Genomic DNA, 15,453 nt, shown 5'->3' with positions numbered 1-15,453 from the left:
GAGAAGAGTAACTGGTAAATGATACTGAAAACAGCTAATCAAGACCACTGAACCCCCCCCTTTTTTTTTTAAAAAAGGTCACATTACAGATCAATAATCTTATTTTTATGCAAGGTTTCTGTGATGTGGTATTTCTTTCCCCAAATGGATCCATTTTAAGTTGGTTCCCATCGAACTTTTACCTTGTAATGCTTTAAAACCCTGAAGAGGAACTCTGGATGAGCCGGTCACAAACTGGAGCAATCGTGCTCTCCTCTCTTCATCGAAGAGCTCCACAGCTTTCCAGAACCATTTCACAATGTTGCTGTCTGGAGTACAGTGTTTTAACCTAGTATTTGCCTTCCAATCATTAACATCAATCTTTCCAAGTCCACAAATGATGAGCTGTTAATAATTGTATACATCAGTTGTCAACAGAAATAAGTGAGATTACATCTAAGCATCAAAATACAACGCATGTTTAAAAAAATACCTATAGATTTCCGTGCAAATGGAAAGTTACAGGCTCTCTCTCTTGTTTAAAGGCACACACAATTATATCATTTTATTCTGTGGTAAGCAATGTCATACCATGAATCCATTTTCAAGGTATCATATTTAAACTTCATTTCAAACACAGCAGCCAATATCCAAAAGTTGTATGGTAGAGATAATTTAGAGAGCTTGAAAGTGTCTTGTGTTTCCAGATGTACACTTTACGGGTCAAATTCTGCATTCAGATGTTGCATTGCGGCCACTGAGTTCAAGAGGAGTTTCTTATGAGTAGCTGGGGGGTATAATTTGGCTCTCAGAATTTAACTAATTCTGTTTTTTCCCCCTCTTAATGTAACTTTTTATTGTAGTCATATCCACACGTCTTGTACAAATCAGATTAAACACATTTACAAGACAAATGCACAAGTAAAACGTATCTTGGACTTCGTTTTAATTTTGTTATAACATCCATCCCCGATTTTGTCAGAGCTTAAATAAAAACTGTGCACTGTGAACGTGTATCTAAGGGTTTTATCACCATTACATCTGAATGCCTTCTGTTTAATAATCAATAGCAACAGCCAAGTCCCTAGTGAACTTCATGGAGTCTCTGGCACTTCTTTTTTTGAATAAAGCCTCTATGTGCATTTGTAATATTTTTATTTTGGGGAGGAAATGGTTGTCTTTGGGCAGAGGGGAGTGTCAGTGTTGTGCATGTCACTGTTGTGAGGGTGGAAAGGCCTATTTCAAACAAGAAGGTTTTGCAGTATTTCTGAAAGAGTCAAGCTCTGGATTTGCCTAATCTCCTCTGGAAGCTGGTTCCTCTAGAAGCCAGATCCTCTTGACAGAGAATGCTTTGTTCCCAGTTCTCATGAGGCATATATAAAACTATTCTGAATTTACTGTATGGGCCTGCTCACTGGGAGAGCAGACAAGCAATCATAATATATTCCAGGATCACAATAACTTTACAAACAGAAACACAGGAAATGTGGATAATTCACACTTTAGCCATTTTCTAAACCGAAACACATACAATGGCTCTGTGGTTGTGGGCCATCACTGCAGGATTGATAGAGAGAAAAATCCCAGATATGGATTCTATATTAGATGTCCGTTTTTAAAAACGGACTTTGGGAACCAGCTGCATTTGTCCAGGACAATACGGTATTTCAGGCGCTGGATCTTTACATTTAGTAGAGCAGCCTGTGGCAGTGCTAAGGCATACATGTTTCTTTAAGGGTAATGCACTGCCTCCTCCACTACAGAGAACACTCTGGACCAATATGAGGTGATTGTAGATACTTCGGAATAGAAAACCAACTGAACCGAGGTACAAGAGAGGGATCCATACTACATGTCCTATCAGAAAGGACTGAAATAAAGGCAGTGGCTACTTCTGCAGTCACTATGAAGCACCCTATTCAGTCACTCCCAAGATTAACAAAAACATAAGCCCAAACCTGTGTGTATACACTCTACTAAACAGAGTTAAACAATACAAACCACATGAGAGAGAGAATGCTTCAAGTTGACAAACCCAGCTACTGATTCTGTAGAAGATACACAGGATGGAAGGTGTAAGAGATCAACCTCAAAATTCCAAGGCCTGGATGACCTTTTGTGTTTAACTGTGGTGCTTGTAATACTGCACCTGCAAAACCCCAGAAGCACTGGGGATGCAACTTAGCACATTGTTTAGTCTCGGAAGAATGCATCAGCCTTTTATTGTTACACTTGACGACATAATGTAACATTAGTGTACTGACCTCTAACTCCTTCTCATCAAATGTCTTCAGCAGATGTTGTGGGATTACTTCATTAAATCCCTTCTGCAGTGCTAGAAACTGAGCTTCAATTCCTCGTAAAAATCGCCAGTTTACATAAAGCCTGCAAAAGTGCAAATTTGTTTTGTGAAAAAATATATTCAAAACACACTAACCCTGCAGTTTACCCAGCCAAAACCTAAACTTACTGACAGCAACACAACACAATCAAACTATTGTGCTAGTGCTTAGATAAATGTGGCACTGGCAATAAGTTCAAACAAGCCAAAATCTCTCATGGAGAAAACTAAAAGAGAAGCTTTGTTTGAAAAATAGGTGTATGATTATTTAATACCTGACATATTCTTTTTTATTTTCCTCTGTGACAGGGATGCTTTTGCCATTGGGTTTCAGTTCATGTTGAATAATTTCCCCATAAGCATTGTGTTCCACACAGAACGTATGGTCCAAGACGCCTGTAATATCATTCTCTCTTGTGGAGGGAAATAAACAAATGGTTCAGTGGAGAAGACATACTCTGCAAATGTATTGCACTCATAAAAACTTATGATAGACACCTCAATATAATTTTATAATCAGATTTGGTTTCAAAATATTGATAATAAGCATAACACAAGAAAACCTATTACTTTTTTATTATTCTTGAATTATATTTTGGAACACTGTCAAACCTTCTGATGCAACACTTTTAGCAACATGTTGCTGCTATTTAATGGTTTACATAATCAGTAAATAGAAAAGCTAAGTTACAATTTCTGACAAGTTAAACAGCCATAAGCCCAGTGAATCAAAAATTCTTTCATTCCGTGTTCAAAATTACATTCACGACACATGTCCATGCCTCTAGAAAGCTGAAATACTCAATTTTTTAAAAAGCTTTTGTTTACTATGAACACTAGAAAGATATACTGTAAATCTACCTTAGACTGCAGCAGGAGCATAGAATATACTTTACTTTTAATTTAATTCTAACTGGATTTAGGAACACAGACCATTTGTATTAATTATAACAGAATTTTAAAATGTCATAATTATTAAATGTGCAATACATACAGTATCCAGACTAAGCTGTTATGAAGATCTGGGTCAACCAATTCCATGTCATCAAGAGTAATTGGCTTCCCTAGCAATTGCTTATAGAAAGGCAATGTGAAGCCCCCATCAATATAATGTCCATGAAACACAGCCATCCCCATAATCCGTCCAACAAAATGGAAATATGATAAGTGTTCCTGGAATTAAAAGCAAAAACAAATGCATTCAACGAAATCAGACTTCCAGAGAGAGTAATTACAGAATTTCAAATTTCAGAATTAAGACTTTGCAATCAAAAAGTTCCTAGGTTTTTTTGTTGTCACACTTTCAGAACTTGGTTGGCAACAATTCAGAGATCCTATTACTCAGCACAGAGGCAACTTTTATTCATGCTTTCCTTAACGCAATTCAAACATCTGGCACCAAAATTAAGGAGAAATATTTGGTATTTTTCTTTGATTAATTCTAAATACAAAGGGGTCATGCCATTACACAAATCCAATTTCTAGAGATGATAAAGTGAGAATTAGACTCCTAAGTCTAAGGCATTCCTCATGCTTATTTGAAGATGAATTTCCTAGGTCACAGAAAGAATGAGTTCTGTACATTTGTCATAATATGTACCGGGTTAACTGCAGAGTCTGGATTGATTTGCAGCGTATAGATATCATCTCGTGAATACTGGAAGAGGCCATAATATGGATTCAACATTTCATGAGACAACAGGTAAAGCCACTCCCTGGGGAAAAAAATAATTATTTTACTGCATGTTTCAGACAAATACATTTCTATGTTGAGAAGTTGTGCAAAAATTTAGGTTTTCAACTGTAAATATTTACCACGATCAATACACAGTTAAGCTATACACAGGACAGAAAGCAGAAATTACTTTTACTCGCCCAGTAAACATACAGTACTTGAAAACTGGCTGGTTTCTCAGCTCTCCAAGCCTTTTCTTTAACTTAATCTCAATAGTTTCTGGTTGCTTCCCCTTCTTTAGGCATTACAAATTTAAGACAAGGTTGTACTTTGTATATTTTACTCACGATACAACACTGCTGTATAGTATCAGGGGGTAGCCGTGTTAGTCTGTATCCACAAAAAAAACCAAGGAGTCTGGTGGCACCTTAAAGACTAACAGATTTATTTGGGCATAAGCTTTCGTGGGTAAAACACCATTTCTTCAGATGCTGCTGTATGATACTCTGCTGAACGTATCCATTACCTGAAGGACATTTACATTGAAGGCTTCAATTTGAAGTGCTAAATAAGTTTGTACTGATTGGTAAATATTGGCTTAAGGGACGGAGGGGAACAACCATAATTTTTCATGCTGCTCCTTAGCTTTGCTTCTTTGGCTGCCCACAAAGCAGAGGGCTGATTGTCCAGGGTATGCCAACCAGAAGTAGCGCTAGAAAACACTAGCAGAAGCATGGAAAATGACACCTTACTGCATCTCTTATTTCTAGTTTTGAAACATTTTTGTTATAACTGAACAATCAGCTGAAATTAAGTCAGCAAAATATTACATTGTTGTAACAGTAATGATTAAATGAGAAGTTATTCTCCATGGATGGGATGTTACATGAAGCAAACACACTATAGTGTCATTATGCAAAAATCAAGTAAAGTTATGTAGAGCCCTGCAACTCCACGGATATATGCTTTATATCCATGGATGTAGATATCTGCGGAACACTTTTGCGGATCGCGAATCAGATGCAGATACAAATTTTGTACCCACGCAGGGGTCTAAAGATATGTTCAATAAAAGAGTTGCCTTGTGTCTTTCATTACAACAACCTGCCATACAGCACCTAGAGATGCCAAAGAAATACTCCTCAATTTTGGGGGGCAGATGGATGCTTAAGAATGAATGAAAGTTGCAACTCTCACTACTTATGTATTTTTTAGAATTTAACATAAAAGTGCTATTCACCACAATAAATACGTTAACTTCTATCCAACGGCTTATTTCATTCACAGGTCACGCATCCATATGCCAGCAAGATGGACATATTAATATTTTTGACTGTATTACAGTAGCATCTAGGCTATTTTACAGTAACAAGGACTTCATATGTTAAAATAATTGTAGCTGTTATATCAAAACCGTTTTAAATGATGTTTAAACAGAAACATTTGCTACCAGCAGAAAAAAAGTTTTTTTAACAAGTGAAAAATTAAAATAGGCTTTACTTCCCTACTCTAGTAACTGCTAACATTTGACTTTAAATCCTAGTCAAGGTTTTTCATTGAAAACTACAATATTAGACTTACTTTTCTTACCAAAAATGTACCACAAGGTGGAGTCAGTCCTTAATGGTGTAAACTCTCAGATATCTAAGCTTCAGTAACCAAGAGGGGAAAAAAACAACTACATCTTCAGTGGAGTTACTAGAAACATGTCTCACATTTAAAATGCATCTATGTTAAGATCTGCAATAATCTTGCAGATTTACTTACAAGATATTAATTCCTATGTTGGGGTATATTTTCTACTCTATAGAAACACCAGAAAACTGGTAGAGACAATTTTGACGTACAAGTTATTAGTGGAACACACATTAAAAAAAAAAGACATAAACACAGTACTTAGGAGCAAGATAGCTTTAGGATTCAGAATACAGTGGATAATTTAGGTCATGTTTTCTAGCATACCTGGCAACCCCTCCATAATCAAGGCCTTCTTCTCCACGAAATTTTATCATTAATCGCTTCCACAGATCCTTAGGTCTCATCTTCATGACTTGCCTGTAAGACTCCTGCAATCACACCATCTACTGTCATATTCACTGCTGTTTATGGATAGATATCCTACTACTAGAACATAATGTAAGAACATAAGAATGGCGATACTGGGTCAGACCAAAGGTCCATCCAGCCAAGTATCCTGTCTGCTGACAGTGGCCAACGCCGGGTGCCCCAGAGGGAGTGAACTTAACAGGCAATGATCAAGTGATCTCTCTCCTGCCATCCATCTCCACCCTCTGACAAACAGAGGGACACCATTCCTTTCCCATCCTGGCTAATAGCCATTAATGGACTTAACCTCCATGAATTTATCCAGTTCTCTTTTAAACCCTGTTATAGTCCTAGCCTTCACAACCTCCTCAGGCAAGGAGTTCCACAGGTTGACTGTGCGCTGTGTGAAGAAGAACTTCCTTTTATTTGTTTTAAACCTGCTGCCCATTAATTTCATTTGGCGGCACCTAGTTCTTATATTATGGGAACAAGTAAATAACTTTTCCTTCTTCACTTTCTCCACACCACTCATGGATTTTATATACCTCAGTCATATTCCCCCCTTAGTCTCCTCTTTTCCAAGCTGAAAAGCCCTAGCCTCTAATCTCTCCTCACCTGGGACCTGTTCCAAACCCCTAATCATTTTAGTTGCCCTTCTCTGAACCTTTTCTAATGCCAGTATATCTTTTTTGAGATAAGACCACATCCGTACGCAGTATTCAAGATGTGGGCATATCATGGATTTATATACTATTTGTTATGATAAATCATTTGACTCTCAGTACCTAAACCAGACGGTGTCCTTTCAGTTATTAACCACCATTTCTCAGGCTACTATGTTTTCTACCAACATAACATTACTTGTCAAATAAAAACAGATACGCTAGAAAAGCCATGGATCCTTAAACTGCTTATCATGTGCAGGGATCGTTTCTCTTTGTTTTGTCCTTCTATACTTCTAAAGTAATTAAAAGCTATAATTGTCAGTAAACTGCTTTGGAGATTGAAAGTGCTAGATAAGGGCTCATTTCTCCTGTCTAAGAGGACAAAACATGGACAATCTGTTAAGTGTAGGTACAAAAACAAACCTTCAGGGGAGCATTAAGGAATATCAAGTATTGCAAGCACTGGGTGCCCCCTGCTACTGGGAAAGCTAGAGTTACACCTCTATTGGGTAACTCCCAGGCACTACTGGAAGAAAATGTGTGGATAAAGAAACCGAAGAACAGAGAGGTAGGAGGAATGAAGAACTGGGAATTAAATGTATAGTTTCTGTTTGAGAACAATGTCGTGATCCCCTGGCGCTAGCACACAGCCTCCAAGGAACTACAGCTTGCATTCAGCGTTGCCAACCCTTGCTATTAGAAAATCATGAGTCAGACCCCAAAATATCATGAGATTAAAAAAAGTCCATTGGCTTAAAAATCATGAGAAATGTGGGTTCTCTATTTCCATACTGGTTTCTGTGACTTTAAGGTCACATTTTCAACCTTTCCTCTGTAACCACACAGGCTAAAAACGTACCTTTCTAGTACAGGAAGCGCCCTGGGGAGGGGAAGCTGTTGGCTGACAGCGATTTCTAAGTAAATTAAGCCTCACTCAGGATCTCGCGATATAGAGCTCTCAAATGTCAGGATTTTTATTTTTATTTTAATTTTTTAAGCAAATAAATAAATAAAATAAATAAATAAATCCTGACATTTGAGAGTTCTATTGCAAGATCGTGAGTGCGGCTTAATTTTACTTAGAAATCGCGTCACTCATGATAAATTTGTGACTTTGCATGTCTGATTACTGCACAGCAGCCCCCGCAGCTAATTAAAGCGAGATGAGCAAGTCTTCAAAGGAAAGACTCATCCAATCCTGCTTGGATGGAAAAATGGTGACCACAATGTAGAGGCTTGGAAGTTGAGTGTGAAGTGAGAAGGTTGCGGTGGAGGAGAGCCAAAGAATTACAACTGCATATGATTAATTCAGCAAAACAATGTTGCAAAATTCCAGCGAGAACACTGCACATTGGGTGTCTCCTGTCAGTCATCAGCCTTGAGAATTCATGGATTTTAAAATGTCTGATTTTCAAAAATCTAAACAAAAATGTGTATTTGAGATACATACTGTGTAATTAAAATATTGAAGATGAATGCTATATGAAGTTATTTACCTGTTATATTTATTTTAAAAAAAGATAAATTTTCAAACTGACCCTCCCTTTTCATTTCTTTACTGGAAGAGAACCACATCTCATCTAGGATCGGTGATTATCTATACACTCTCCTGAACCCTTACCCCAGAATATACCATCACCACCTCTCGGAAAAGTTCCCTCCCCTACTCTCCCTCTCCCATCACTTAAAAATGGGTAGAGTTTCCTTATCTTCAGATTACCTCAAAAATCTCTTCTCTGGAGACTTCAATACGACAGTGGCCAGCTTGGGGTTGGTGCTGCGACAATTCTTGCCTCAGAATCTTGAGTTTCTGCACTAGGTCTCGCTTATACCTTGGCACAGTCAGACATTCTGCCTCATCTGGAAGCTGGCACAACGATACTACCTGCTGTTGCTGCTGCTGATCTTTAAGTTGGTTCTGACGGCTAGAAATAAACAGAGCTATTTTCAGAAACACAAGTCACATGCTTCTATTTCCCTCTCAGATATTTTTTAAATTTTAGTATTTACAACAAAACTAGTTTCAATTGCACATGGTTACTTATTGTAATTATGTTTTAAAAATGTCCAGTTTCAGTAAAAAGAAAAAAAATCCAGAGACCTTATCCTGACCAAAGACACATGCTTCTGTCTTTCTTGGCAAGTAGTTGGTTTCAGGGTTTGTTATTTCCATTAGTGCTATTCTATGAAGTACGTAAAAGGTTATAGCACTATATAATAAAGCATTATCTATACAGTTTTACCACTGAGCTGCTGACACTGAATTTCTTAGATACCATTTCCATATTTCCTTTGCATGTTTTACCTTCCTCCATTTTAAAATTCAGGGGATATGCCAAATACTATGCCTCTAATCTACAGTCAATACCACAGTCTGTTTTAAATGGCTTGTCTGCAAAAGAGTAAGCTTACAAAAAGATGTTTGTATTGGCAGCTTGGCAAGGACCTTGTCCCTTGTACCTGGACTAGTCTGGGCCACAGGAATGTAGGGAGTTCACATGTAACTAATTGGCACAGATAATCATGTAGTTTTACTACCAATTCTAGGAGATTTTATAAAGCTACAGACATGTGAAAGTGTCCATCTTGCACACAATAAGTGGATATCGTTTGAGCTAGATCAGTGGTTCCTAAACTTTTTAATAAGGTGACCCACCAACTGCATTTCATCCTTTTTTTGCAACACAACCAAGGTCCACTTCATCCTTTTTTTGCAACACAACCAAGAAGGAGGGGGGCAAAACCATAGGCCAGTGTCCTCTTCTGCCCCCTCCTCCTCACCCTACCGAGGGGGCACTGATCACCCACAGCATCACCCTCCACCCTAGCACCGCAACCCTAATCGCAGCCCAGTGCAGAGGGGAGGACCTGTGGGGATGGGGGAGTGGGACAGAGACCGAGCCTGCCCTGCACTCACCCCACAGTGGCAGTTCTCATCCCACTGGGCTGGGCCCAGTTCCCCACTCTGGGCACTGTGGCTTGGCTCACAGGGCCACAGTACCACTCTTCTGTCATGAACGTGGGGCGACCAACCCAAACCTCAGTGATGCTGTAACCTATCATGGCAGGCCACGTCTGGAGTGGGGAGTCAGGCCCAGCCCCGCAGGAAAGCAGCAGCAGCTGCAGGGTGAGTGCGAGCTGGGCTCCCCCTCTGCACTATGCCTGCGACCTGCTTAGAATCTTCCCATGTCCTGTTGACCCATCATCCGGGAAACAATGACCTAGCACAACGGTGTAAAAAAGGTACACTTTACTTAAGCTGTCCAGCAAAAAGTCTCATATGGAACACAGACGATAGTACATTGAATGTACAGTACTGTATAACGAAGGTTAGAATTCAGGGTGTGTTTTTTCAGTTGAATGTTATTAATGATATCTCAAACCTCATACACCAAACATTCTAAACAGAATCATGCATAATTTTAGACCTGAAAATATTTTAGTCTGTTGACTGTTTTGAACATGATCTCCTAGAAAGCTCCCTATGAACAATGGCCAACCAGAATTCATTTCCAGCAAGTTTTCACCACTGAAACATTCAGGGTTGGCAGTTAAAAGTGAAAGTCCCAGCTTGCTCCAGGGTTTCAGTAGCCATTCTGTTATTACAGAACCCTTTCTTTTAATGCAATTTAGCAGGGTGAAATAAGGAGGAAAACTGGGACCAGAAAGGTCACTGCAGACCACCAACAATTACAAGGTGGTCCAGGCTGCCACAGTTTGAGAAACACTGCAATAGGGCACATTCTAAATCACTAAAACAAAAGTTAGAGTTTTAATGTTAATATTTGCTTTTATTCCACAGGCTCTAAGGAGGGGACAATGGAATTAAATTCAGTTCTACCACCAATATTTAGGACACAGAACTTATTAATAATCTGCTGGTCAGGAAGCAGGTATCAGTGGAATTTTTCCTCCCCTTCTGCCATTGCAAATCTCTCAGAATAAACTGCAAACTGCTTCACCTAAGATTTCGCAAGAAGCAGATATCAGAGAAATCTCCAGGAGCAGTTATTTGGGGTGAAGAAGGAAAATTAAATTTAAACTCTAAAAATACCTCTGTAAAGTGACCATTGTTAGTTTTTACTTACAATGAGCTACAGTTATCTTGAAACCACTATCCTAAAAAAGGCATTAAAATGATATAATGAGGCAGACAACCAACATCTCAGTGCTACTCAGAGCTGAAGTGTAAGACATTCTACTTCTCTCTCCATTCTTTCCCAAGAAACTGAGACAATCATTTCTATGGGCTTGTCTACACTTAAAACGCTATAGTGGTGAGGTTCACTGCCGTAGTGCTTCAGTATGGATGCTCATTATACCATCAGGAGGGGATCTCCCGTTGGCACAGCCAACCCACTCCACAAGAGGCAGTAGCTATGTTGATGGAAGAATTCTATCATCAACTTAGCACTGTCTACACAGGGACTTCTGTGAGTTTTACTACATCACTCAGGAATATGAATTTATCACATCGCCAAGCAACGTAGCTGCATCAACTTAATCATCTAGTATAGACCAGCCCTAAAGGTCCACCTCCAAAAGGCCCTTGAAGCAAAGTCCCCACATAGCTCCTGAATCCAACCCTACATCATTAGGGCTATGTATTTCTAATGCACCCGTGACTTATATCTAACACTATCCTCCCACTCATGATGAGACATATAACAACAGATTCATGTTTAATAACAATATAAACTCCATATACTTGAGGATAACTCTTGATGATGCTGAAGTTAAAAGGAAATAATTCTTTCATTTCCTGCACATTCTAATTCCACAAGGGCAAGCCAGTAAAAACATCCCTTGTATTAGGCTTACCAGACAAGGTAATACAATATACTGTACTAAAGATACTAGTCCTGTAGATACAAAGCCAATTAATCTCAGTCTTAAAGGAAAAGTAAGTAATCTGTGAAATCACCATGAGTTTAAGAACTATGCATCAAATTACAGCTCTTTAAAATAGCAGCAGGACTGGACGGAGAAAAATAAAATAGTATTAGCTGAATCAGACCAAAACCAAATCACAATGAAGTACACCTCTACCCCGATACAACACGGGCCTCAGGACCAAAAAAAACTTATCGCGTTATAGGTGAAACCGCGTCATATTGAACTTGCTTTGGCCTCGAGCATTTCTGTTATTAATAGTCACTTCCCGCCCCGACTGACCCCTCAGAATCCCCGCCCCAGCCAACCCCCCTCCGCTCCTTGTCCCCTGACTACCCCCTCCAGAGACCCCCCCTGCCATTAACCACCCCTCCCAAGACTCCACCCCGTATCTAAGCCCCCCTGTTCCTTGTCCCCTGACCTCCATAGACCCCCCCATCCCTAATCACCCCCAAGACCCCACCCCCTACCCAACCCCCCTTCTCCCTGTCCCCTGACTGCCCCGCCCCCTATCCACACCCCCACCCCAACAGGCCTCCCGGGACTCCCACGCCCTATCCAACACCCCCGTTCCCTGACCGCCCCACCCCCAGAACCTCCGAACCATCCAACCCCTCCTTCTCCCTGTCCCCTGAGTGACCCCCGAGACCCTCTGCCCCTTATCCAACCCCTCAGGCCCCCCACCGGCACCCTTAACACGCCGCTCAGAGCGGTGTGTCGGAGCCAGACGCACTGATCGGCCGGAGCGTGCAGCCCCGCCCTCCAGAGTGCTGCTTTTCCGCGTTCTATCCGAATTCATGTTATATCGGGATAGAGGTGTATTAGCTAAATAGTTTGCAGTACTTAAAATAATAAAAACATTATTTTACCATTTCTGAACTGTTGATGCTGGTATTTTGCTATTTGATTCCTCCTCATTTTCAGTTATTTTTCAACGTTTGTGTCACCAGAAAATTGCTCAACTACACTTCTAAAGTAATATCCTCAATGAAGCATTTATTTAACTCATTCAGCTTTGAAAACTATCAGTAACTCTGGGCCAATATTTAAATTTTAAACAGAATTAGGTAGCTATATATAATGGCATCGGGGCAAAATGGCACCTCTGCTCAATGGAAAAGTCAGTGTCATCTGTCCTGAACCCTAGGTTATATTTTTGGATTTAGAATTATAATCCACCCATCCCCTCTTAAACAATATTATTTTATTTTTCAGATAATTTACAAAATCTTTCAGGCCTAAGGCAAACAACGTGTTTTTACTTCAGAGCAAATGCTCTCTCTCTTTCCCCCCCACCACCGCAGGAAGGGGGGCACGGAGAGAGAATCACTTTCACATATCCTGTCTGGTACAATAAAAGAACAAACATGACAGAAGATTTATCAGCCTGCAGACACTGTTGGTTGAATTTCTAAAATCCTTTTCTAATGAAAGACAGATGTACAAATGAAAAACTTAAGCATGTTGTTATAGGTCTTACAGCTTGAAGAAGTGTAAAATGGTTCTGGAGTTTGCAAGTCAAACTGGATTTTTCTGATGCAAAGCTAGCTCCATTGTAAGTACAATAAAATGTCATGCAAACCACCATGTCATAGTTATTTTGTAAATATCTATGAAACGGCAACTGGTGGAGCTAAACAGAGGCTGTGCTAACCAGAATATTCTTTTTTAAAAATATACTCAGACGAATTGAATTTTCTACAAATATAAAAATCTTATGGTTATAAAGAGAATTTTTGGTTAAAATATCCAATTAAAAATATTTAAAATTAATCTCTTCTGTGTGTTGGATGTGTGCAGGCTCCCAAAATATCACTGGTAAATTCAGTTTCCATGCCAGCAGGCAGCTAAGGAGACAAGGAATCTAAACACAGTTCAGAAAAAAAGGTACATGGTTCATAAAAAGAAGCCATCAACCTGGACTATGAAGACTTTCATAAAATGCCCGTAACACTCAAAAATATGGTCTTCAAAACATTTTTTTTAAAAATATTTTTTCTCATGTTTAGATGGCAAATTCTCTCAGTTCACTAGATTCCAGATATGGATTGTCCACACAAAAGCCATTTTCCCAAACCAGCTAGCCAACCTTTAGGTGATGGCACAAGTTACATAAAAAGCTTTTCTGGAGGTTTTCAGAGCCTAATTTGATTCTTCTACTTGCTGGCTCCTGACATACTCTTCTTGGCTTCACTTCCCAATGACTGAAGGCCGGTCTACTGGGAACTTCTATTGGCATAGCTAAAAATCCCCCCCCCCCCCCGCCCCGACATAGCTATGCTCACCTAACCCTCTATGTAGGCAGCGCTAGGTCAAAGGAAGAATTCTTCCATTGACCTAGCTACTGCCTCTTGGGGAAGTGGATTACCTATGCCAACGAGAGAACCTCTTCTGTCGGCATAGGTAGTGTCTACACTGAAGCTGTGCTGCTGTAGCAGTTTAAGTGTAGGCATACCCTGACTCCCTTTAAGGAAACTTATTGCCATCCCTCCCTAGCACCTCCTTATGCTGACTGCATATGGCTTTCTGTCCATCCAGCTCTTCATTGTTTCTTCGATTCACAACCTAGTTAATGCTATGCAGGTGTTTCCCGAAACAAAGGTCTTAAAAAGTTGTTAGTGTGAGAAACAACAGAGTCAAAATTCCAGCAATGTCTGGACAAGACGATAGCTGTGTCTAGACAAAAACAAACATTTGTACTGTTTTTGGTTTCCACATATAGTGATATAGAAACACCTCCAATGCAAAATGAGTACATCAGGAATGAAAATGACAGCCAGAATTCCTTAATGTTTATTTAATAATAAAAAGGCAGTATCTGAAAATACCCAGATTTAGGTTTTGCTTAAGATTCAAAATGCTGGGGTATATTCCCTAATGCACATCATAAATACTCTTACTATTTTTCCTCTGTGTTTAGTAGTAGCTCCATTTCCAATGAGTGGTTCTTTATGTTCAGAATGTTTCTAATTGTCTTTATTAGAGAGCTGGAGCTGGACAAACTGTTGAAGGATACCTAGCTACTTGCTCCCTGGCCCAATGCATCAATTTTTCATTTTAATGATAACAAAATATGTAATCTAATTTTTTTTAATCAGTTTGTTACCCCATAGATTAAAATGTTAAAATCTGAAGACAATGCAAAAAGGTACAGCAGGCAACGCTTCTACTGTCCCTGGATAAATGCCACTGTTATACAATATCTCACCTGGGGTGGCAGATCTCTTCCATGGGACGGCACCTGCCCCCCCATGACATCACAGTGGCCACGCCCCTGTTGAAGGGTGGTAGAGATTAAAATATTTATATAGTAATCAAAGCTCTCATATATATTATGTTATACACACAGATGCCTGCAGCATGTTAATTAAAGGGAAAATACTATTGCAGAGAGTTTACATAACACAGAATGACAGAATGCACCTTGGCTTATAACAAGCATTCTCACAAGAGTCACCCTCTTGTTCTAATATTAAAATTAATATGCGTTGTACACTTCTCAAACTTACTTTAAAACTAAGTGCAAATTAGCAGACAGCCGCGGATCTGTAAACTGTGTCGTTCTGTTGTTATGGTCGACAAAATAAACTCTGCCTGTTGCTGTATTACGGATCTCCCATCCAGGAGGCAGTGGACCAAGCTCTTCACAATTGATGTTGCTAAGATCCCTGCAAAAACAAATATAAAATGAAAAATACCTCAGCATTTGGCTTCTGAGCCAAACAAGTGTAAATGTAACAGAACAATTCCATGAAGTCTGAGAAAATGTATTGTTTCAGAAACTTAATCTGTTCAGCTGGAATCTCTACTCCCAAGGTACAAGCCTACCAAAGAAAATGAAAATATACACACCC

General features: G+C 39.5%; 1 protein-coding gene across 4 annotated transcripts in view; it reads right to left on the bottom strand.

The window, feature by feature from the left end:
- The window catches only part of SMURF2 (SMAD specific E3 ubiquitin protein ligase 2), a 97,294-nt gene that overhangs the window by 11,778 nt on the left and 70,063 nt on the right, over nt 1–15,453 (bottom strand). For 3 of the 4 annotated variants that reach the window (XM_037914078.2, XM_037914080.2, XM_037914081.2), the window contains 9 exons: nt 15,109–15,267; nt 14,808–14,873; nt 8,427–8,631; nt 5,958–6,061; nt 3,921–4,035; nt 3,315–3,493; nt 2,596–2,733; nt 2,244–2,364; nt 183–384 (listed from right to left, as the gene is read on the bottom strand). In XM_037914078.2, the coding sequence (XP_037770006.1) occupies nt 183–384; nt 2,244–2,364; nt 2,596–2,733; nt 3,315–3,493; nt 3,921–4,035; nt 5,958–6,061; nt 8,427–8,631; nt 14,808–14,873; nt 15,109–15,267 (1,289 nt within the window). The remainder of the gene's footprint in view (nt 1–182; nt 385–2,243; nt 2,365–2,595; nt 2,734–3,314; nt 3,494–3,920; nt 4,036–5,957; nt 6,062–8,426; nt 8,632–14,807; nt 14,874–15,108; nt 15,268–15,453) is intronic. The other variant, XM_037914079.2, reaches the window with a different exon arrangement.

This window comes from Chelonia mydas, chromosome 14, assembly GCF_015237465.2.
Source record: "Chelonia mydas isolate rCheMyd1 chromosome 14, rCheMyd1.pri.v2, whole genome shotgun sequence".
In the NCBI taxonomy this organism is placed as follows: Eukaryota; Metazoa; Chordata; order Testudines; family Cheloniidae; genus Chelonia; species Chelonia mydas.
This window is presented reverse-complemented; position numbering and strand designations above follow the sequence as displayed.